Source organism: Theropithecus gelada, chromosome 3 (assembly GCF_003255815.1).
Source record: "Theropithecus gelada isolate Dixy chromosome 3, Tgel_1.0, whole genome shotgun sequence".
NCBI lineage: Eukaryota > Metazoa > Chordata > Mammalia > Primates > Cercopithecidae > Theropithecus > Theropithecus gelada.
Window position 1 is genome coordinate 12394429 of NC_037670.1, and position 23098 is coordinate 12417526.

At 55.6% G+C, this 23098-nt stretch overlaps 2 protein-coding genes across 6 annotated transcripts; both read right to left on the minus strand.

The window, feature by feature from the left end:
• Window positions 1–794: 794 nt before the first annotated feature.
• On the minus strand, window positions 795–6807 carry TRIP6 (thyroid hormone receptor interactor 6). 3 transcript variants are annotated; one of them, XM_025378022.1, is made up of 9 exons: window positions 6533–6807; window positions 6156–6283; window positions 5911–6036; window positions 5282–5653; window positions 3781–3874; window positions 3501–3670; window positions 2528–2706; window positions 1509–1629; window positions 795–1077 (listed from the first exon to the last, which is right to left on the minus strand). In XM_025378022.1, the coding sequence occupies exons 1-9, from the start codon at window positions 6639–6641 to the stop codon at window positions 946–948; spliced, it is 1431 nt and encodes a 476-aa protein (XP_025233807.1). In that variant the 5' UTR covers window positions 6642–6807; the 3' UTR covers window positions 795–945. The 3 variants fall into 3 exon arrangements, with proteins under 3 accessions (XP_025233807.1, XP_025233808.1, XP_025233806.1); XM_025378023.1 differs by having other exon boundaries at window positions 5911–6023; window positions 6156–6233; window positions 6533–6740; XM_025378021.1 differs by having other exon boundaries at window positions 5911–6233; window positions 6533–6747.
• A 319-nt stretch (window positions 6808–7126) lies between these two features.
• On the minus strand, window positions 7127–22070 carry SLC12A9 (solute carrier family 12 member 9). Of its 3 annotated transcripts, none has more exons than XM_025378015.1 (14): window positions 21935–22070; window positions 20398–20620; window positions 20022–20156; window positions 18630–18761; window positions 17280–17588; window positions 15502–15609; window positions 15282–15393; window positions 14385–14542; window positions 14195–14277; window positions 13220–13344; window positions 12878–13070; window positions 12547–12721; window positions 11310–11456; window positions 7127–8439 (listed from the first exon to the last, which is right to left on the minus strand). In XM_025378015.1, exons 2-14 carry the CDS (start codon window positions 20576–20578, stop codon window positions 7553–7555), a joined length of 2745 nt encoding a protein of 914 aa, XP_025233800.1. In that variant the 5' UTR covers window positions 20579–20620; window positions 21935–22070; the 3' UTR covers window positions 7127–7552. The 3 variants fall into 3 exon arrangements, with proteins under 3 accessions (XP_025233800.1, XP_025233801.1, XP_025233802.1); XM_025378016.1 differs by having other exon boundaries at window positions 7501–8439; window positions 21939–22054; XM_025378017.1 differs by lacking the exon at window positions 7127–8439 and adding an exon at window positions 8620–8873 and having other exon boundaries at window positions 21939–22054.
• Between the last annotated feature and the right edge of the window lie 1028 nt (window positions 22071–23098).

Here is a 23098-nt window from a genome sequence, read left to right on the forward strand (position 1 = left end):
ACAAGAGTTGTCAAAAAAAACTGGACCTGAGCCAAAAAGACCCAGGTTCCACCATTTAAGAACCATGCAATCTGGGGGAGTCACTCTCCTCTGGCATCCTCACATGTAAAAATGCAGACAGTGGCCGGGCGCGGTGGCTCACGCCTGTAATCCCAACACTTTGGGAGGCCGAAGCGGGCAGATCACTTGAGGTCAGGAGTTTGAGACCAGCCTGACCAACGTGGTGAAACTCCATCTCTACCAAAAATACAAAAATTGGCTGGGCGCGGTGGCTCACACCTGTAATCCCAGCACTTTGGGAGGCTGAGGTGGGTGGATCACGAGGTCAGGAGATCAAGACCATCCTAGCTAACACAGTGAAATCCTGTCTCTACTAAAAATACAAAAAATTAGCTGGGCATGGTGGTGGGTGCCTATAGTCCCAGCTACCCGGGAGGCTGAGGCAGGAGAATGGTGTGAACTCGGGAGGCGGAGCTTCCAGTGAGCCGAGATTGCACCACTGTACTCCAGCCTGGGTGATAGAGCAAGACTCCATCTCAAAAAAATAAACAAATAATTAGCCAGGCATGGTGGCAGGCGCCTGTAAACCCCGCTACTCGAGAAGCTGAGGCAAGAGAATCACTTGAACCCGGGAGGCGGAGGTTGCAGTGAGCTGAGATGGCATCACTGCACTCCAGCCTAGGTGACAGAGCCAGACTCCGTCTCAAAAAAAAAGAAAAAAAATGCAGGTAGTAACAACAACTGGGCTTGTAATGGGCTACTGGGAGAATCAGATAAGACAGCAGACTTGGAAGTGTTTTGTAAACTCGAGGGATTATTATTTCTTGATTGGAGAAAGAGGAGACAGCATTTGGTGATGAAGTCATACAGGTGGATGTCAGGGAGGGTGATCAATCGAAGGATGGGAACTGGAACTGAGAACCCAGCAGGTACTTCTAGGAAGACTCAGCAGTCAGTGGTGACGGTGGCTGAGAGCTCCTGGATGCGCCAGGCGCTGCAGGCCTTGCATAAGATGTGCCCATCCAGCGGGTAGCAGCCCTGACACTCGCCCTCAGAGGAGAGCAGCAGCCCACACTCCTGTTGAAAAAGAAGCAACAATTGGCCGGGTGCGGTGGCTCACGCCTGTAATCCCAGCACTTTGAGAAGCTGAGGCGGGCGGATCACAAGGTCAGGAGTTCGAGACCAGCCTGGCCAATATGGTGAAACCCTGTCTCTACTAATACAAAAATCAGCCAGGCCTGGTGGCCAGCACCTGTCATCCCAGCTACTCAGGAGGCTGAGGCAGGAGACTCGCCTGAACCCGGGAGGTGGAGGTTGCAGTGAGCCAAGATCGTGTCACTGCACTCCAGCCTGGGCCACAGATCGAGACTCCATCTCAAAAAAAAAAAAAGAAAGAAAGAAAGAAGCAACAGATTTCCATCAGCCCCAGATCTCTGTGTTCCCCGTCTCGTGCTCTACCCAGCACCGCAGACACTGCCAGCCCCTTGCACGTGCTGGGGGCCCCTGACCTCACACTTGTAACAGCCAATGTGAAAACTTCGATCCAGAGCAACAATTCTCACAGTCTCCTCCTGACCTGGCTCAGGCATTATGGCCCCACCGCACACTGAGCATCTTGGGGCAAACTTCCTGCGGGGGAAGAGAACCAAGAAGGCCATCAAGCCTTGGGGTTGCAGGGCACCAACAATGGAACCCAGAGAAGGTGGGGCATAGGAGGGATTCAGGGAGGCCAGAGGTATGACCTTAGGTCTTGGGGAAGGGATGATGTCAAAGAGAATGAGAGAGGCTAGGTGCAGTGGCTCTAGCCTGTAGTGCCCCCACTTTGGGAGGCCAAGGCAGGAGGATTACTTGATGCCAGGCGTTCAAGACCAGCCTAGGCAACACAGCAAGACCATGTCTTTAATAAAAAACAGAAGATGACTGGCTCACGCCTGCAATCCCTGCACTGTGGGTGGCCGAGGCAGGTGGATCGCTTGAGCTCAGGAGTTTGAGACCAGCTTGGCCAACATGATGAAACCCTGTCTCTACAAAAAATACAAAAAAAAAAAAAAATTAGCAAGGCGTGGTGGCACACGCCTGTAATCCCAGCTACTCAGGAGGCTGAGGCAGGTGAATCACTTGAACCCAGGAGGTAGAGGTTGCAGTGAGCTGAGATCCTGCCACTGCATTCCAGCTTGGGTGACAGAGTGAGAATTCATCTCAAAAAAAAAAAAAAAAAAACTAACAAAAAACGAAGAAAACTAGCCAGGCATGGTGGCGTGTGCACCTGTAGTCCCAGATACTCAGGAGGCTGAGGTGGGAGGATCACTTGAGCCCAGGAGGTGGAGGCTGCAGTGAGCTATGATCATTTGCCATTGCACTCCAGCCTGGGCAACAGAGTGAAACTCTTGTCTCTAAAAAATAACAATAACAAAGAATGAAGGAGGGCCAGGGGTGGGAAACAGGAAGAGACAGTCCTGGGGCATGAAGAGATGAAAGAGACAGGAAAGGTCAGACATTGTGAGACGAGGTGGAGCCTGGGCCTGACCTGTGAAAGTCCTCAATGCAGTGGATCTGGCTCGTAGCATCCACCGTGAAGGGGATGCCGTCGAGGCCACGGTGACACACCACGCAGGTGAAGCAGCCAGGGTGGTAGGCTTTCCCCATAGCCCGCAGGATCCGGTCCAGGATGGGCTGGGAGCATGTGGCACATTTCTCCAGGGTGGCCTGTGGGAAGGAAGGCAGGAAGGTCTGGGAGCAGGCGGGAGCCATGGCAGCACAACAGGCACCCCAGCAACCCAGCCATCTAATTTCTGCAGCCCCCTGCATGTAATTCGGTGAAAGGCAGACTTGACCAGATCTGAGTTCAGGTCCCAGCACTACACACAGTATTTAACCACTATGAGAAAAACAGGCATCAGGCTGGGTGCAGTGGCTCACGCCTGTAATGCCAGCACTTTGGGAGGACAGAGTGGGCGGACTGCTTGAGGCCAGGAGTTTAAGAACAGCCTGGCCAACATGGTAAAACCCTGTCTCTACTAAAAATACAAAAATTAGCTGGATGTGGTGGTGGGCACCTGTAATCCCAACTACTCGGGAGGCTGAGGCATGAGAATCGCTTGAACCAGGGGAGGCTGAGGTTGCAGTGAGCAGAGATCGTGCCGCTGTGCCAGCCTGGGCAACAGAGCGAGACTCTGTCTCAAATTAAAAAAAGAAAGAAAGAAAAAGAGGAACAGGAATCAGTAGTAATACCTGCCTCACAGGGGTGTCGTGGGAATCTAACACATTCTCTTTAACTGTAAGACGCTCCACACTTGTAAGAGCTGCATCCTTCCCTCCAGCCACCAGTGTTAAGCTACTTGCTTGATACTTGCAGAATTCCTCTCTGTTTGTACATCACTTTCAGTCACCTGGCTTTTAGCACCGTTCCTCCTTTGGGCTTGGATGCTCTAGTTCCCACCTTGGATGGAAGCTCCCTGCATCCAGTCGCTGACTCCCTCCCCACAGCCCCAGCCACTCACCACGTAGCAGCCCTCGCAATACGCCCTCCTCTCCACGGCATAGAAATGCTGGCCCCGAAGCTGGGCCCGGCATGTAGAACACACAAAGCAGCCCACATGAAAGACGCGATCGAGGGCCACAACCCCAGCCCCGTCCCCGACCACATCTTCTCCGCAGCCACCACACTGGCCTGAGGATAGGGAGAAACAGCATCAGTCTTCACAGACCCAGGAAGCCACTGTCGCCTCTGTCTCCCAGCCTCCCTTCCCACGCCCCACCCGCTCCACAGCCTCAGCTCACCGAAGTACTCTCCGCTGGGCGGGTGGTTCATGTCGTGCACCAGCTTCTTCGTCAGCCTGTCCAGCTCATCCTCTGGAGGCTGGCTCAGGTGCACCTGGAAGGTGGGAATCAGGGGCTCGGTCCTACTCTAGTTCCTGATGCTGTAATACCAGGGTCCTCAACCCCCAGGCCATGGCCTGTTAGGAACTGGGCTGCACAGCAGGAGGTGAGCAATGGGCAAAGCTTCATCTGTATTTACAGCCACTCCCCATCACTTGCATTATCACCTCAGCTCCGCCTCCTCTCAGATCAGCAGGGCATTAGACTCTCATAAGAGTGTGAACGCTATTGTGAACTGTGCGTTCGAGGGATGTAGCTTGTGAGCTCCTTATGAGAATCTAATGCCTGATGATCTGTCACTGTCTCCCATCACCCCCAGATGGGACCGTCTAGTTGCAGGAAAACAAGTTCAGGGCTCCCACTGATCCTACATGATGATGAGTTGTATAATTGTTTCGTTATATGTTACGTTGTTATATATTACATTGTTATATATTACATTGTAATATATAACGAAACAATTATATATATTTTATGTTCTATTATTATAACAGAAATAAAGTGCACAATGAATGTAATGTGCTTGAATCATCCCGAAACTATCCCCCTCCCATCGCCCTCCCCAGTCCATGGAAAAATTGTCTTCCCCAAAACTGGTCCCTGGTGCCAAAAAGACTGGGGACTGATGTAATGTCCCTGAAGGTGGCCAGGCAATTCCAGCTAGAAAGCTCATCTGAGAACATCTCAGCCCAGGGGCCCGTGGGCAGTTCTTTTTTTTTTTTTTTTTGAAACGGAGTTTTGCTCTTGTTGCCCAGGCTGGAGTGCCATGGTGCAATCTCGGCTCACCGCAACCTCCACCTCCCAGGTTCAAGCGATCTTCCTGCCTCAACCTCCCGAGTAGCTGGGATTACAGGCACGCCCCACCATGCCTGGCTAATTTTGTATTTTTAGTAGAGACGAGGTTTCTCCATGTTTGTCAGGCTGGTCTCAAACTCGCGACCTCAGCTGATCCACCCGCCTCAGCCTCCCAAAGTGCTGGGATTACAGGTGTGAGCCACTGTACCTGGCCCCAGTGAGCAGTTCTATCCTGCTCCCCCATACCACGGCCCTGCCCTTACCTGTTCCACATCCCAGACCTCTGACTCTGCTCCAAAACCAGCCCCTTAGCCAGGCGTGGTGGCTCACCCCATCTCTACTAAAAATACAAAAATTAGCCGAGCGTGGCGGTGCATGCCTGTAATCCCAGCTACTCGGGAAGCTGAGGCAGGAGAATCACTTGAACCCGGGAGCCAGAGGTTGCAGTGAGCCAAGATGGCACCACTGCACCCCAGCCTGGGCAAACAAGAGCAAAACTCTGTCTCAAAAAAAAAACCAGCCCCCTAAAACACCACCAGCCATCCCACCCAATCAGTGTCCCATTCATTGCCTGTAGGACCTGAAATCCCAGTTCCCCAGGGCTTACCTGGGGCCCGTGCTCGCCTCCTCTTCCTCCTCCTGCAGGGCCAGAGACCCCAGCAGCTTCCTCTTTGGCCCCTGGCCCTGGCTCTCTCTGGCTTCTATAGCCAGGCCCCCAGACTTCACCTCGGCCTGGGAGAGGAAAGTGGGGACCCGGGAGGGGCCCAGAGGCCTGAGAGGCTCCCCGCCTGGGTGGGCCACAGCCCCTCACTGGCTGTGCCACCTTCACTTGTACGGGGAAGGCTGGACCAGCTGGGGTGCTGGCAGTAGCATAGGAGGCTGGAGTGGGGCCCCCATAGGGAGACGCTGGGAGCGGCGAGGCTGGGTTCGGCTTCAGGGAGCCCGTGCGGTAGACAGGAGGTGGCAGGGGCTCGTATGCCTAAGGAGAAACGCAGGCCAGAAGCCGTAAGCAAGGCCCCCACTCCAGGACCCACATTTGTGGAAATGACCCTGGGTGTGGGGAAGCACAGGCTTTTGCATTTGGCAAGGTCCCGTCCTCAAGTGGCTGACATGTTGGTACTTGCAGCCGTGCTTCCTCCATGCTGAGGTGCACATCACATACATCGGGGGGTCGGGCTGGGTCTGAGAGTCCAGAGAAGGGGGCAGGGTGCCGATGGGGAGGAGGGGCAGAGTCACCTGTCGCTCTGGTCGCCGTGGCACATGACCCCGACCCCCATTCAGCTCGGCCAGCGTGCTGCTCAACAAGTCTATCTCGGCATCCAGGCTTCCGGGGCGAAGGCCCCCCCTGTCTGCAGGGAGCCCCTGAGGATGAAGCCAGAGCAGGGAAGAATGCAAATCACCATAGGCCTTCTCCTGTCCTGGGTCCCCCAGACTCGGTTCTAGGGACGCCGCACATCCCACCCCGCAATCCCAGTTCTCACCTGCGTGCGCTGGAGTACTCCGTGGGACCCCACCCAGGCCGGCCCCCGATCCTCCGGTCCCCCTGGGGCCTGGTAACACTGCTCAGATGGGAGGGGGCAAAAATTGACCCTGGGGTGGGGCTGGAGTGCTGGGTTGAGGGAAGAGAGATCAAAGGTGGGGTGGCGGAGGACAGGAGGGGTGTGCATTTGGGGAGCTGCCCTCTTTGCTCCTCCTTACCTCCTCCCCCAAATCTAGGGTCCCAAGAGAGCGCAGGCGGCTGTTCCCCCCGGCTTGGGGAAGGGGTAAGAGGAAGCAGGCAGGGCGGGAGGCTGGAGCTGGAGGACAGAGGTGAGCGCCACAGCCGGGTAGCTCTTCTGTCTCACAAGGGCTGCCTTACCTGCTCCATGGGCCGGTGGAGGCCCCGGGGTGCCTCGTGGGATCGCCCTCCCCTGAGGGGCTCTGGCGGGCTCCGGCTGCTTCGGGGGCAGCCAGGTGGGCCCCGACATGGCCTGGAACAGGGGTACTCCAGACAGCGGTCTTGAAGCCCCGGACCTCTGGCCTTCAACCCCTCTTCCGTCCCGCACCTCGTTTGGGACTCCAGAAAAGAAAACTTTTTCTGTCTTTTTTTTTAGCTCTTCCTCCCTAATTTTGGGGACGACCACGCCCCCGATGACGTCACCACATTCCTGGGGGAGGGTCACGTGGCCCCCTAGGCCCTAAACTGCCATTTCTCCCCGAGTCGGCCCCCTCCTGCCGAGAGGGGAGGGCTCTCCCGGGGAGCCCAAGTCACTGGGGGCTGCGGGCAGCTGGGGATGGGAGGTGCAGGCCCGGGCCAGCCTCCAAGTCCACGGATGCGTCCAGGCCCCGCGCCCCAGCCCTGCACGTGGCAGCCTCACTGCGGGAGACTGAAGACTCCGATCTCCACCCCTCTGCAGAGCTCTCCCTTCCCACCCGCTCCCTCTCAGCTACCCACCAGCACTGCTCAGCCAGCCTGTAGTGTTTTGGTCTTTTATTCATGGTCAGCAGAGTTAGAAAAATAAAACAGAACGAAAACATCACCACCCCAGTGGGCCGGTGAGTCTGGCCAAAATGGGGAAACTGAGGTAGCCCAGAGTCACGGAGGCCTGGCCCCTAGCATCAAGGCACCAGTGAAGGGAGGCTGCGGACTCCCTCCCCTGCACGGTGGGGACAGGCGCCCAGAGTTAGTGTGCTGGAGTCCCTCTGCCAAAGGAGGTGGCATGATCCCCTTCAGACCTCCCGTGGGCTCCACGTCCCAAGGGCAGGGCCACGGGACACAGTGCTTTCCTCCTCCTCCTCCTCCTCCTCCTCTTCCTCCTCCTCTTCCTCCTCCTCTTCCTCAGGATCGGGATGGGCCACCTGCCTGGGCCCTCTCTACCCAGCCCTGGAGGCAGGGGCATCAGAGATCAGTGCAGGTGACTGGGGTGACCCCATGAACCAGCAGCGTGGGGCCCAGGTCTCGGGTTAGAGTCTCCAGTAGCGCCAGATATCGGGGGTAGCGGGCGGGATCGGCGGGCGGCCGAGGCAAGTACAGGAAGGTGAGGGCTGTGGTGGGGCCCTCGGTATCCCCACCCTCCGGCCCACCCGGCCCTCCTCCTGTGCCACGCCCCTGCTGGGCCCGAACCAGGGCGTTGGCGCTGCGTGCCAGGGCCTCTGCCTCCACATCTCCCCGCCCACTGTTCACAAAGTCCCCTTCCTCCTCCGCCTCGGTTTCCCCAGCCCCAGCCCCCTCGCCCCACACCACCTCCTGCACCTCAGCCCGGATCCTCAGTTGGCTCAGCAGCGCCCGCAGCCGCCCCTCGGCCGCCCCAGGCGCCTCCCTAGGCCCCAGGCACAGGAAGATCCGGAGCCGGGCGCTATGCCAAGCGGGCACCATGCCCAAGATGGTTGCCATCTGCAGTAGGAAGAGGCCGCAGACGTCCACGTAGCCAGGCCCACCCCGGGGCCGCAGCAGGTTGAGGGGCCACACGTCCACGTGGTGCAGCTGAGAGGTGCCCCCAGACCCCCGGCTCAGCCGCTCAGGGGGCAAGGCCCCACTGGCCCGGGCCAGCACCACATTCTTGTTCATCTTGAGGGCATCGGCCACCGTGGCCACGTAGTCCTGGGGACTGAGAGCCCGGGGGCTCCCAGGAGCCCGGGGAGGAGGGAACAGGGTACTCAGAGCTGGGGAACTGCCCTCCCTGGTACTGTCTGCAGGCTCAGAGAAAGCCGGGTCCGTCAGGAAATGGTCCTGCGGTGGGGCGTCATCGTAGAAACCCAGGACCAACGTGTTGGGCTTCATGCCACCTGGGGGCAGAGTGGGGAAGGCAGGAACAGACAGGAGTCAGGCTCACAGGCTAAGTTTACACCACGCTCCCACACGCTGACAGCAATGAGTGTCAGCCATAGGTATGACACTCCCACTGTGTACGGGCTCTCACGGCAACATTCTGCACATTTGCATAATGACTTTTCATTTTTCCTAAACACTTTCACATGCATTTATTTTATTATCTCGGTGACTAATCTCCTCCACTTAAACAGGCAAAGTTCGCATTAGGATTCTTGCCACTAATGAGCACTCCAATTCTGCGGAGAGAGTAGGACGCTGTCCACTCCCGGCTTCTAGCGGGGCATCTGTTTCATGGTAGGAGATGCGAGTTTGACTCAGTTGTGCAAACCAGACACCCTGATCAGCCAAGCTGATGACCTGAATCCCCAGGGTAATAGCGTCCCAGACTCTGCTATGGAAAGATGAGAAAATGGACCAGGCAGGGCGCAGTGGCTCACACCTGTAATCCCAGCAGCTTGGGAAGCTGAGGCACATAGATCACCTGAGGTCAGGAGTTTGAGACCAGCCTGGCCAATACGGTGAAATGCTGTCTCTACTAAAAATACAAAAATTAGCCAGGCATTGTGGTGGGTGCCTATAATCTCAGCTACTCAGGAGGCTGAGACATGAGAATTGCATGAAACCGGAAGGTGGAGGTTGCAGTCAGCTGAGATCACACCACTGTACTCCAGTCTGGGCAACAGAGTGAGACTCCAGCAAGACTCCATCTCAAGAAAAAAAAAAAAAAGAACCAGGGCTACCCAGTATGTTTACTGCAGTAAACCCTAACCCTAGTAGTGTTTACCGTAAAACCCTAATCGTGGTGGTTCATTGCATGGTATCCGCTTACCAGGGGCTGTGTCCTATAGAAAGCACTTTGTATTTTAACTTATTTGAACCTTGAAGTAATGCTATGAGGTAGGTACTATTTAGTCTCCTCTTTTTACTGATAAGGAACCCAAAGCACCAAGCGATGAAGTCACTTGCCCACAGGCTCACGGCTGGTAGGTACTGGGGCAGGTAGGTCAACGCAATCCGCCTCCACCCAGCATGAGAGGCCACACTCTGAGCCACCGAGCTGGGCATGTGCCAACCACAATGCTCCAAGTCCCTGCTGACAAGCTCTTGGTTCTTAATGTTTGAACAACCCATGTGGAATCGGATAATTGCCCCCTTGAACCAGGTTGAGTTTACAGGGAGACGCAGAGACGTCTTCCAAGACCCCTTCTCATGAAGCAAACATTGCTCAACCCATAAGTCAAATTTTCTATGATAGGAGAATCCACCATTTAAAGGAAATACTTTTCCTTTTATTGGAATAGGTTGGTGCAAAAGTAATTGCGGTTTTTTTTTTTCCCATTAAAATGGCACCCCAGCACTTTGGGAGACGGAGGCGGACCTGAGGTCGGACGTTTAACATCAGCCTGGGCAATGTGGTGAAACCCCATCTCTACTAAAAATATACAAAAATTAGCCAGACATGCTGGCGTGTATCTGCAGTCTCAGCTACTTGGGAGGCTGAGATGGGAGAAGCACTTGAACCCGGAAGGCAGAGGTTGCAGTGAGCCAACATCGTGCCACTGCACTCCAGCCTGGGCAACAGAGTGAGACCCTGTCCAAAAAAAAAAAAAAACCGCAATTGCTTTTGCACCGACCTGGTATCTTCCACAGGAAAACTTTCATGAGCATTGTGGTCTCTGCACAAAAAGTGAAGACCAGGCTCTCAGACACTCTGTGGGTCAATGATGCTTGGCGACACCCCAGCACATCTCAGCAGGTGTGAACTCCAGCTGATCTTGCAAAATAAACTAGTCATGCCCCCTCCTGAGTATTTTCCAGGGTTCTGATTTACACTGAACTGGGCAATGTGCAACACTGTTGAACTTCAGCCAGACTCTGAATAGAGAAGGAAGCATGCACTTTGGTGACAGGTACTGGTCCAGGATTAAGGGAGAAGGCAGTGACTGAGCATAGATAACCCCGGTGGCCTCAGCGCTAAAAGCTGAGAATTCACTGCTCCATCCACAAGCGTCCGCCCCACACAGCCTCTGGCATCCTTTGTGGCTTCGGGTCAGGGCGGGGTGGGGGAGACACGTTACTTCTTCTACATCCCAACCCCTTTCAAAGCCTGGCTGAATTACCATCTCTCCGCAAAACCTTTGCCGGCCATATCAGTGCATAGTGGCTGGCATGCCTTCCTCTGAACGCTGGTGGTTAAAAACCACCTGATTTGATGAGGCAGCTGGAGATTCAAATAATGCTCCATTGTCCCCAAAAATACACTCTTCAGTGCCCATGCCCCAATTTTTGGGTCAGAAAAAAAAAGAAAGAAAGGCCAGGTGCCTGTAATCCCAGCACTTTGGGAGGTCAAAGCGGGTGGGTCACCTGAGGTCAGGAGCTCAAGAGCAGCCTGGGCAACATGGTGAAACCCCCATCTCTACTAAAAATACGAAAATTAGCCAGGCGTGGTAGCACACGCCTGTAATCCCAGCCAGCTACTCGGAAGGCTGAGACAGGAGAATCACTTGAACCTGGAAGGCGGAGGCTGCAGTGAGCCAAGATTGTACCACTGCACTCCAGCCTGGGCAAGACAGAGCGAGACTCCGTCTCAAAAAAAAAAAAGGAAAAAAAAAAAACCGCAACAGCATTGCCAGTCCCTAGCATCTCCTATTAGACTTTATCACACACTGTCTGAGGCTATTATCTTTGAGCACCGTCTTATCTGCTCTCAACTATAAGGTCCTTTTGCAGTTTGCAATCTGCGGCTGACTCTCTAGGGGCGGAGAGCGGAGATGTGAAGTGGCCACAGAGGAGGGCCAAGGGCATCCAGGGAGGAGCAGCTCACCAAGGCCGGAGATTCGCAGCAGATGCTGAGCCCCCTGGCGCACGGAGGGTGAGAGAGTTAGATCCACAAAAGCCTTCACCTGGGCCCGGTCCACCAGGCTGAGCCATGCCCCATACTGCGGCTGTACAGGGTCCGAGGGGAGGGAGTCTACAGAGAAGATAAGGAAAGGAAGGTAGCCAGTGTTGGCCAAACTCAATGTCTCCTAGAGTCCAAATCACAGATGCGCCAAGGCAGGGCTGTGGCTGCTTGGAGGGGTCATGGGGAAGGAAATAAAATGGGAAGAGGGGCCGGGCGTGGTGGCTCAAGCCTGTAATCCCAGCACTTTGGGAGGCCGAGACGGGCGGATCACGAGGTCAGGAGATCAAGACCATCCTGGCTAACACGGTGAAACCCCATCTCTACTAAAAAATACAAAAAAATAGCCGGGCGAGGTGGCAGGCGCCTGTAGTCCCAGCTACTCGGGAGGCTGAGGCAGGAGAATGGCATAAACCTGGGAGGCGGAGGTTGCAGTGAGCTGAGATCCAGCCACTGCACTCCAGCCCGGGCAGCAGAGCGAGACTCTGTCTCAAAAATAAAAAAATAAAAATTAAAATGGGAAGAGGGGCTGGTGTCATGGCTCATGCCTATAATCCCTGCACTTTGGGAGGCCAAAGTGAGAGGGTTGCTTGAGCCAGGAGTTCCAGACCAGCCTGGGAAACATAAAAAGACCTCATCTCTACAAATTAGCCAGGCCTAGGGGCTCACGCCTGTAGTCCCAGCTACTCAGGAGGCCAAGGCAGGAGGATTGCTTGAGCCCAAGAGGTTGAGGCTGCAGTGAACTATGATGGCACCACTGCCCTCCAATCTGGGTGACAGAGCAAGACCTTGTCTCAAAAAAAACAGGGGGAGGGGGACTGGTCATGGTGTCTCATGCCTACAATCCCAGCACTTTGGGAGGCCGAGGTGGGTGGAGCATTTGAGGTCAGGAGTTCGAGACCAGCTTGGCCAACAGGGTGAAACCCCTTCTCTACTAAAAATACAAAAACAAGCTGGGCATGGTGGTGCGTGCCTGTAATCCCAGCTCAGGAGGCTAAGGCAGGAGAATCACTTGAACCTGGGAGGTGGAGGTTGCAGTGAGCCAAGATCATCCCACTGCACTCCAGCCTGGGCAACAGAACGAAGCTCCATCTCAAAAAAAAAAAAAAAGGTAGGGGGAAAGAAGGATGGGAGTGAGTGAATGAGTGGGAGGGCAGCTCACCAAGGTCTCCCAGGGTGACGTGGCCCAGCACGTAGAGCCCCCCCTTCTTAAGCTGGTTGGCCAACCGCAGCAGAGGCAGGGCGCCCCGGGGGTTCCCCACCAGGAGCAGCAGCTGGGGCCGCCAGAACTTCACATGATCCTTCCGGACGTCCAGCCGGAGCAGATACTTACGCACCTGGGTACATGGGTGAGGTGATGGGGAAGTGGCAGGATCAAATACACAGCCCTGTTCAGCGCCTCCTGGACGGGAACACCAACTCCAGCCAAAGAGAGAGGGGGTTATTTGACCACCTCCCATCTCCCCACCACCCCGCCAGCTCCGCGGGGATACCTGGTGGAAAAGCAAGGCCTGGCTGACATAGCCCCAGCTGCTGGGACCTCCTCGTGCGGTGAGCAGGGCAGCCAGGAGACCCATGAGGAGCAGGGAGCCACCGGCCGCACCAGGGCTGATGAGGAACATCATGAGCAGGCAGGAGGCCACCCCCAGCAGGCAGGTGTGCCAGGAGAACAGGCTGAAGGTGGGGCTGAGGGCATGGAGGGGAGGAGAGACAGAAACTCAGGGCTGGCCGCACCCGAGGCTGCTGTCCCCAACCCCACGCCTGAGCCTCAGTCCTCCCCGTTTTCCCATTCCTTCCTTTTTCTCTCTGGGGACAAAGGCCTCTGAGTCTCTCACCGGAAGTTGGGGGCTGAGGCCCACTCCAGGCTCAGGCAGGACAGGTCCACAGCGGCATAGGCCACCAGGTAGAAGACAGTGACCACGGCAGCCAGCGTGTTCAGCTTCCCGGCCAGGAGCACCAGCTGGGCAGAGGCCAAGAGGCGTGCCATTGATCCAAAGTGCCGGTGTACCCCCAAAATGCCAGTGAACACCAGAGTGCCAGTGTACCCCCAAAGTGTCAGTGAGCCCCAGAAAGTGCCAGTGAACCCTGCAAAGCGCCAGTGCACCCCCAAAGTGTCAATGAACCCAACCCCCAAAATGCTATTAAACCCTAAAAGTGCCAGTGACCCCCGTGTCAATGAACCCCGGAAAGTGCCAGTGTACCCCCAAAGTGTCAGTGAACCCCTGGAAAGTACCAGTGAACCATGCAAAGTGCCAGCACACCCCAAAATGTCAATTAACCCCAGAAAGGGCCAGTGCACCCCAAAGTGTCGATGAACCCTGAAAAGTGCCCATGAGCCCTGCAAAGTGCCGGTGTACCCCCAGTGTCAATGAACCCCAGAAAGGGCCAGTGCACCCCCACAGAGTGCCACCAAACCTCCAAAGTGTCAGTGAACCCCACAAAGTGTTGGTACATCCCACAGAGTGCCAGTGAATCCCCCAAAGTGCTGGGGCACCCCACAAAGTGCCAGTGAACCCTGAAAAATACTAATATACCCCACAAAGTGTCAGTGAACCCTGCAAAATGCCCATGTACCCCAAAAAGTGTCAGTGAACCCCCCCAGGGTGCCAATGAACCCTGCAAAGCACTGGGGCAACCTGCAAAGTGCTGGTGAACCCCACAAAGTGCCAGTGAACGCTGCAGAGTGCCAGTGCACCGCCAAGTGCATACACATCTGCCTTTGCATTTGTCTTCCAGCCTGCATCTAACTGCGCCCCCATCCTGCCAGCTGGTGGGGTGAGGGAAAGGGCCCCTTGAAGAAGAAGGCTCACCTGCACCAGGCCCCAAGAATACAGTACAGCCGCCCAGGGGTTTCCGCCCCGGGACACAACCTTGGCCGGCGCCAAGATCACTCCTAGAAAAACAGAATCCATAGCAGACACATCAGCCAGGGCCTAACGGTGATGGACAAACAGACAAGGGAGGGCGTGCTCCGAGCCAGCAAGGAGGCAGAGAACCCACCAAAGAGGTCATCCCGGGCCAGGGCATGGAGGATGCGGGAGGCGCCGATGAGCGAGCTCATGGATGCTGAGAGCGCGGTGGCATAGATTCCAATCAACACCAGTGGGGGCCACAGGCTGATGGCACGGAAGAACCCATAGTCTTCCTGCAGCAGGGTCCTAGGAAGGAGGGAAAGTTGGACACAGATGATCATGTGTCATGGGGTAGGAAAATCTCCAGCCCTGATCTTAAGGATCAGACTCAGATATCAAATGTGCTAAAGGGATATGCCTGGTATTCATTGGGCGGCCTTGGATTTAATCACTCAGTGGTCATTCCTTTCTCTTTTTTTTAAGAGACAAGGTCTCACTCCAACCCCCAGGCTAAAGTGCAGTGCTATACTCATAGCTCACTGCAGCCTCGACCTCTTGGACTCAAGCAATCCTCCCACCTCAGCCTCCCAAGTAGCCAGGACTACAAGCATCTGCCATCACGCCTGGCTAATTTTTGTATTTGGGGGGAGGGTCTTGCTATGTTGCTCAGGCTGGTCTGGAACCCCTGGGCTCCAGCAATCCTCCTGCCTGAGCCTCCCAAAGTGCTGGGATTACAGGTGTGAGCCACCGCACCCGGCTGTCATACCTAACGGTATATGCACAAAAGGCCAAATATTTGTGGAAATGCAAACTGGGTAGAAAGTCACTAGCCACTCTCACTTGCAAGCTAAGTGCCTACAACAGCACTGGGTCCATGGCAGCTGCTGACTACAGGTTGTCAATCGCTGGTAGCTACCCTCCCCCTATTTTCCCTCCACTCCAACAAGCTGGGTTTCTGCTCCCCAGTCCCCCAGCCTGTGCTTCCCTTGGTGACCCAGATGCACCAATCTTGTTCGACACTCCACCCCTGTCCCTCCCCAGACACCTGTCACAGGTGAAGCTGGAGAGGAAGAAAAGCAGGACATAGACGAAGAAGGTGTAGGCGACAGCGACGATCGTGCCCAGAGGGATCGCCCGGCTGGGGTCCTTCAGCTCCCCTGGAGAGGGGGGAGCAGAGGGAGCGAGGTCAGCCCTCCCACCGTCCCCCTGGGTCCCTCACGGTGGCAGCCCCAAACCCCCAGGAGGCAGCAGGCAGGGACTCTCACCTGACATGTTGGCCCCAGCCATGATGCCTGTACAGCCGTTAAAGAGGACAGCAAAGACGCTGGCAAAATTCATCATGGCTCCTGTGGTGTAGTCCTCAGCGTAGCCAGCTAGGAGGATCGTCCCAGGCAGGAGAGGGCATCAGCATCACTCTTGGGGATCCAGGCCTCTTAGCCACCCTCTCCGCACATTCCCACAGTCCCCTTGCACTGTACTCACTAAGACACCAGCCTGCCCCTGCACTGGCCCTGGGTCAGCCAGACACATTGCCACGTCCCCCTAATGCTCTGACATTCCTCCCTCCAGACCCTAATCCATACTCTTTTATTTATTTATTTATTTATAAATTTATTTATTTATTTAGAGACAGGATCTCGCTCTGTCACCCAGGCTGGAGTACAGTGGCTCACTGCAACCTCTCCCTCCTGAGCTACAGCGATCCGCCTGCCTCAGTCTTCCAAGTAGCTAGGACTACAGGTGTGCACCACCATGCCCATCTAACTTTTTAATTTTTATTTATTTATTTATTTATTTATTTATTTTGAGACGGAGTCTCGCTCTGTTACCCAGGCCAGAGTGCAGTGGTGTGATCTCGGCTCACTGCAACCTCTGCCTCCCTGGTTCAAGCGATTCTCCTGCCTCAGCCTCTCAGGTAGCTGAGGTTACAGGTGCCCGCCACCACGCCTGGCTAATTTTTGTAACTTTAGTAGAGATGGGGTTTCACCATGTTGGCCAGGCTGATCTCGAACTCCTGGCCTCAGGTGATCCACCCAGCTCAACCTCCCAATGTTCTGGGATTACAGGCGTGAGCCACCGCACACTTTTTTTTTTTTTTTTTTTTTTTTTTTTTGAGATGGAATCTCATTCTGAAGCCAAGGCTGGAGTGCAGGGGTGGCGATCTTAGCTCACTGCAGCCTCTGCCTCCCGGGTTCAAGCGATTCTCATGCCTTAGCCTCCTGAGTAGCTGGGACTACAGGAGTGCACCACTGCCTCTGGCTAATTTTTGTATTTTTATTTTATGGTTTTTGGTTTTTTGGTTTTTTTTTGGAGATGGAACCTCGCTCTGTCACCCAGGCTGGAGTGCAATGGTGCAATCTCGGTTCACTGCAACCTCCACCTCCCAGGTTCAAGCAATTCTCCCTCAGCTTCCTGAGTATCTGGGACTACAGGTGCAAGCCAGCGTGCCCAGCTAATTTTTGTATTTTTAGTAGAGACGGGGAGAGGGTCTCACCATGTTGGTCAGACTGGTCTCAAACTCCTGACCTCAGGTGATCTTCCTGCCTCAGCCTCCCGGAATGCTGGGATTACAGATGTGAGCCCCCACACCCAGTCTCCAGCTCTTCCCTGAGATGCTTTCTCTCTCTGTTCCCGGCTCCTGACTGAATCCCCCACCCATCTATCTCAGGCTACCTCCAGCTCCCTGGCTCCTGCCCTCCCCAGCCCATAGTCAGGCCTCCCTCTCTCCACTCCTGGGAGATCCTGATCTGTTAAAGTCATGCTGGGCCTTACTGTGCTATTTAACTGATTCCTAAATGCACGTCTCTCCTCAGCTAGAACACAAGTTCCTCTAAAGCAGGGACTGTTCTGTGGGCTTCCTCCTGCCCCGCTGGCCAAACACATGCTAGACAGGCCTGAATTAAACTGCACTGCTCTGCAGTCCAGACCTCCTGCCCACCATTCCCTCTGACACCTGTGCTCATCCAGAGATTTTTAAGGGCCCAGCCCTGATGCTTGCCCACCCCTCGCCCCGAGATTCCTGCCACGGCAGTGCCCAGCTCACCAGCCAAGTTGTCCTTCAGGGTACTGCTGTTGAAGCCGGTGAAGTGGCCAAACCGGGGTGGCAGGGAGGAGCCATTGGGGCCAGGCCGAGGGGTCAAGGGGATGTCCCTTGGCCCCACAGCCACAAAGCTGATAAGCACAGAGGCCAGGGAGCCGGAGACCAGCAGGAATGTGAGGAATGAGGCCCTGGCGTAGAGGCCAGCTCCCAGGGTGCAGACCCCACCCACAAGGCCCAGCAGCAGGGAGCCATACAGCAGGTTCCAGCCGTAGCCCTGGGGCAGGACCCGGAGCCCACTGGGCCCTGTGGCATCTGGAAAGAGGTAGGGACAGAGTTAGAAGGCCCGATCCTAAGGCACCCCACCAGCCGGGCATGGTGGGCAGCTCACGCCTATAATTCCAGCACTTTGGGAGGCTGAGGTGGGAGGATCACTTGAGTCCAGGAGTTTAAAACTAGCCTTGGCAACATTGTGAAACCCCAACTCCACAAAAACTGCAAAAATTCGCCAGGCGTGGGGAGGCATGCCTGTAGTCCCAGCTACTGGGAGGCTGAGGTGGGAGAATCACTTGAGCCCGGGAGGCAGAAGTTACATTGAGCCAAGATGGTACCACTGCACTCTAGCCTGGGTGACAGAGTAAGACCTTGCCTCAAGAAAAAAGAAAAAAAAAGGGGGGGCAGGGCGCCAGGGCTCACACCTGTAATCCCAACACTTTGGGAGGGCTCAGGCAGGTAGATCACTTGAGGTCAGGAGTTCGAGACTAGCCTGGCCAACACGGTGAAATCCCGTCGCTACTGAAAATACAATCTTTAGCCAGGCGTGGGGGTGAGTGCCTGTAATCCCAACTACTCAGGAGGCTGAGGCAGGAGAATCGCTTGAACGCAGGAGGCAAAGGTTGCAGTGAGGGGAGATCGTACCACTGCACTCCAGCCTGGGTGACAAAGCAAGACTCCATCTCAAAAATAAAAAAATAAAAAATAAAAAAAAAGAAGGTACCCAGCCCCAACCATGACCCAAAGCAAGACAAGCCCCCTCTACCCACCTGCTGTCAGAGAGACCACCTTCCCCACTTCCCTCTTAGCTCCATCCCAGCATCTTAGCTCTCCCTGGTGGTCTCTGTCAATTTTAAGAATCTTAGCCTGGTCTCTCCGATTAGATCCAAGCTCCCTGCAGGCAAGGACAATCTCAGAGATGTCCACATCTCCTGCATGATGCTGGCCACACAGCAGAAGCTCCAGAAAGCCAAGGTAATGGCTCAGTCTGCCCCTCTCCTGTAGAGGACATTCTCCCTCATGATCCCACACTCCCAGACCCTGCAAACCCGCAGCACTGCCCAGATCGGACAGAGCACAGACCGGCCCCGAAGACGTCAAGCACAGACTCCACCAGTCCCAGCAGGGAGACGGCACAGCCACAGACGTTAGCCAGGTAGAACATGAGCCCAATGCTGCCCCCGACCTCGGGCCCCAGTGTACGGCTGATCATGACTGAAAGTGGAAGCATTAAGGGAAAAGAGACTGAAATGGACGTGAGGAAGTTGCCATAGCTCCAAGCACTTAACCTGAGTGCAGCCAGGCCCCAGCCATGTGGCTTTGCACAAGTCACTCATACCCTCTGAGTGCCAGTTTCTGCATCTGTAAAACAATCACTGCCTAACAGATGAGATTGTTAGACTAGAAATTGGCATTAACATGTAGGGCAATGTTGATCTCCTTCATTATACGAGCCTGCCTGCTGCACATTTATTAAAACTTGCCCTGCCAGGCCAGGCATAGTGACTGACGCCTGTAATCCCAGTGTTTTGGGAGGCTGAGACAAGAGGATCACCTGAGGCCAGGAATTCAAGACCAGCCTGGGAAACATAGCAAGATTCCATCTCTACAAAAAATTTAAAAATTAAACAGGGGTGGTGGTTCATGCCTATAGTGCCAGCTACTCAGGAGGCTGAGGCAGGAGGATCACTTGAGCCCAGGAAGTCAAGACCGCAGTGAGCTATGATGGCGCCACTGCACTGCAGTCTGGGAGTCAGTGTCTTGCTCTGCTGCCCAGGTTGGAGTGCAGTGATGCGATCTTGGCTCACTGTAACCTCCACCTCCCAGGTTCAAGTGATTCTCGTGCCTCAGCCTCCCGAGTAGCTGGAATCACAGGCAAGTGCCAGCATGCCCAACTAATTTTTGTATTTTTAGTGGAGACAGGTTTTCACCATGTTGGCCAGGCTGGTCTTGAACTCCTGGCCTCAAGTGATCCGCCCACCTCAGCCTCCCAAAGTGCTGGGATTACAGGCATGAGCCACCGCACCCAACATAAAAAAATTTTTTTTTTTTTTTTTTTTTGAGACGGAGTCTCGCTCTGTCGCCCAGGCTGGAGTGCATGGCACGATCTTGGCTCACTGCAAGCTCTGCCTCCCAGGTTCACACCATTCTCCTACCTCAGCCTCCTGCTAGCTGGGACTACAGGTGTCCGCCACCACACCTGGCTAATTTTTTTTTTTTTTTTGTACTTTTAGTAGAGACAGGGTTTCACCGTGTTAGCCAGGATGGTCTCAATCTCCTGACCTCGTGATCCGCCCGCCTCGGCCTCCCAAAGTGCTGGGATTACAGGCATGAGCCACTACGCCCGGCAAAAAATTTTAAGAATGAAGAAAAACACTTGTCTCGCCCCTGAGCCAACAAAGGTAATGGCCCCTTCCACACCCTCCCGAGCAGGCAGAACAGCCCAGACCCCAGTCCATTGATGTTGGAGGATACAGTAGGCTCCGCCCCCCTGCACGGCTCCATTGGTGGCGATGGCACAGACAGAAAGGACGGTGAGCGCCAGGATGAAGTAGGCAACCAGCAGCATGGCCAGGGCCTGCAGCAGCCCAGCATGGCCCACCACGAACCCTGAGGCAGGAGCAGCGAGTCAGGTCACAGGGGCGCACACCCTATATCCCCCACCCCCTGGGTCTGCAGAGCTCCAGGGTGGAGCTAAATGCAAGCCCACAGGGAGCCCCTCCCCAAACCCTTTAGCCAACCACTTCTCTTGGGTCCCCCTTCCTACTCTCATCCCAGTCCCATCTCCACCTCTCCCCATCATGTCCTCCTATACTACAGTCAGTCCACACCCGCCCCAGAACCCACTCACCAATCCTCAGAAAAACAACTATGCTGAACATGGACAGGACAGTGGGCACCACCACACCCAGGAAGGTGGACAGCTTCCGGGGAGATGCCCCTCCAGGAGCCCCGGCCCCATTGAGAGGGAGGGCAGTCCCCTCCTCCCCCAGGAGTCGGTAGGCCAGCAGAGGTGAGCTCTCACTGGCCATGGCTGAGCACAGGTAGAGGAAGACACAAATGGGTTAGGTGACCTGCAAAGGAGATTATGTTGCATCAAAAGCAGCCCCACAGAGCCCACCCACCCCCAAAGACCACTAATCAAATATCCCGAAGCCTCCCCAAAAGAGAGAGCTGCTCTCTACTAAAAATACAAAAATTGGCCGGGCTCAGTGGTTCACGCCTGTAATCCCAGCACTTTGGGAGGCCGAGGTGGGCGGATCACCTGAGGTCAGGAGTTCGAGACCACCCTGGTCAACATGGTGAAACCCCGTCTCTACTAAAAATACAAAAATTAGCCAGGCGTGGTGGCTTATGCCTATAGTCCCAGCTACTTGGGAGGCTGAGGCAGGAGAATTGCTTGAACCCAGGAGGCAGAGGTTGCAGTGAGCCAACATCGCGCCGCTGCACTCCAGCCTGGGCGACAGAGTGAGACTGTCTCAAACAAACAAAAAAAATTAGCCAGGCATGCAGGTGCATGCCTGTAATCACAGCTACTTGGGAGGCTGAGGCACAAGAATCGCCTGAGTCTTGGAGGCTTAGGGCTGTAGCGAGCCGAGATCACGCCACTGCACTCCAGCCTGGGTGACAGAGCGAGACCCTGTCTCAAGAAAAAAACAAAAAAAGACACAACCACAAGGAAACAGGAACGCACCCACACCCTGCTTACCAGCAACTAAAAAGAGCCCATGGGGCTGCAAATGGTACCAGCCACTGCTCCACAAAAAAAGTGGTACCCCAAACCTGTCAGCAAGGGTTTCAGGGCCACTCCCGGCTCCTGGGGGCCACCCCTTCCCCTATGTTCCTGAGACTAGGGATGGCACCGGTTCTGCAAAGGGGCAAAAGTTCTCTGACGGCACAGGCTTCTCCAGCCTCTCCTTCCTTAACTAGCAATGCAAGAGGAAGCAAATCTCCCAAAAGGGAAGTAAGTTGTGGGCAGGAGAGCCTTCGCCATCCTCTCCTTTGGTGTCCTGAGCTGCCCCTACCGAGACCCCCCATGCAATCACCGCACCCAAGAAACTTCCAACTCTTTCAAAACCCCACCCTCCGTCAATCCTCTCCCTCAACCCATCTCAACCCCCTCCCCTCGCCTTAGCCTCCCCAGATTCCTCCCATCCACACGAGGCACCCCCCCTACAAACTCTACCAACCCAAACACACCCCTCGACTAGCAAAACAGAAACACAGACAGGCTCCCACCGAGCGACACAAGGTCCCCGGGTCCTCCTCCTCCTCCCCCAACCCGGGCTCCTGCCCCTTTGCGCCCGCTGGGGTGCAAAGGAGCCAAGATCTCCTTCTCCCCGGCCAGATGCACCCCACATCTCGGGGACCGCGGGGCACTCACTCACCCACCCGCAGGACGCAGCGCTCGGGGGATCCCCGCGAGCCGGGGGGCTCCACCTCGGGCGGAGAGCGCACGGGGGCCGGAAAAGACAGCTGCGGCTACCGGGATGCCAGGCCCGGAGCCTGTCCCCACCCCCACCAGCACGCGCGCGCCATTGGTCCCCGTCCTCGGCCCCGCCCCGTGGGCGCGCCCGGGGAAGCCCGACCCTCTGTGCGCTCCCCTAGCCTGCGCGGCTCCAGCTCCACGTGCGCCCGGGGTTGCAACGCAGCCCTGCAGACAAGCGTCCCCGGCAGGGCGTGGGCCGCGGGTCTCGGAGCCTCCATCACTTAAGTGCAAACAATCGTGGCCGCGGGGACCGGACTCCAGTCCGAGCTCCGAGGTGTCGGGAGCAGCCACCCTCCTAAAGGGGGCGTGTGAGGACGGCGGAAGGCGGCCGGGAGGTGGGCGGGGCTGCGACACCTGAGCCAGGTGCGTCACCTGGAACTCCGGCCCGCTTCGTTCGGGGACTTCTGGAGTCCTAGTCCTCCAACCTTTCAAAGCCCTAGAACCTCCACCGGGTTCCAGCCTTGCCCCTGACAGGCTGCGGGGATCCTCTCTTCGCGCCCGATCCAGCTGCGCTCTTCGCTTCGGCCACCGGAGGGAGCCATTGGCCGCCGAGCTGGGCCCAGCGTCGCTTTGCACCATCTGATGCCCGCTTTCGTGCCTCCCTGCACAGTGTTCTCACCTCCAGCAGAAACCCTAGAGCCTGTGAACTCTACTGAGAGCTGAGACTCCTTTTTCACTCTTTACAGATCCCATGAACAGCAGTATCGCCTGCCAACGCGTCCTTGTGTAAAATGGGCATAAACTCGAAACTCCCTCCTAAGGTTTTGAGTTCAGTGACCTAATAGGTACTCTAGAACAACGCCTAAAGGTTCGATAAATTATCCCTTGCAAATAGCACTATATTAAATTAGCCACTCTGTGAGGTTGGTACCGCTATTTCAATTTTTCAGATTAGCAAATTGAAGCTTGGAGAGTTTCAGATACATTTCTTTTCATTTCTTTTTTTTTTTTTTTTTTTTTGAATCCAGGGATTATTGCACAGGCAGGAGTGCAGTGGCGCGATCTCGGCTCACTGCAACCTCAGCCTTTCCGGCTCAAGCATCCTGCCTCAGCCTCCTGAGTG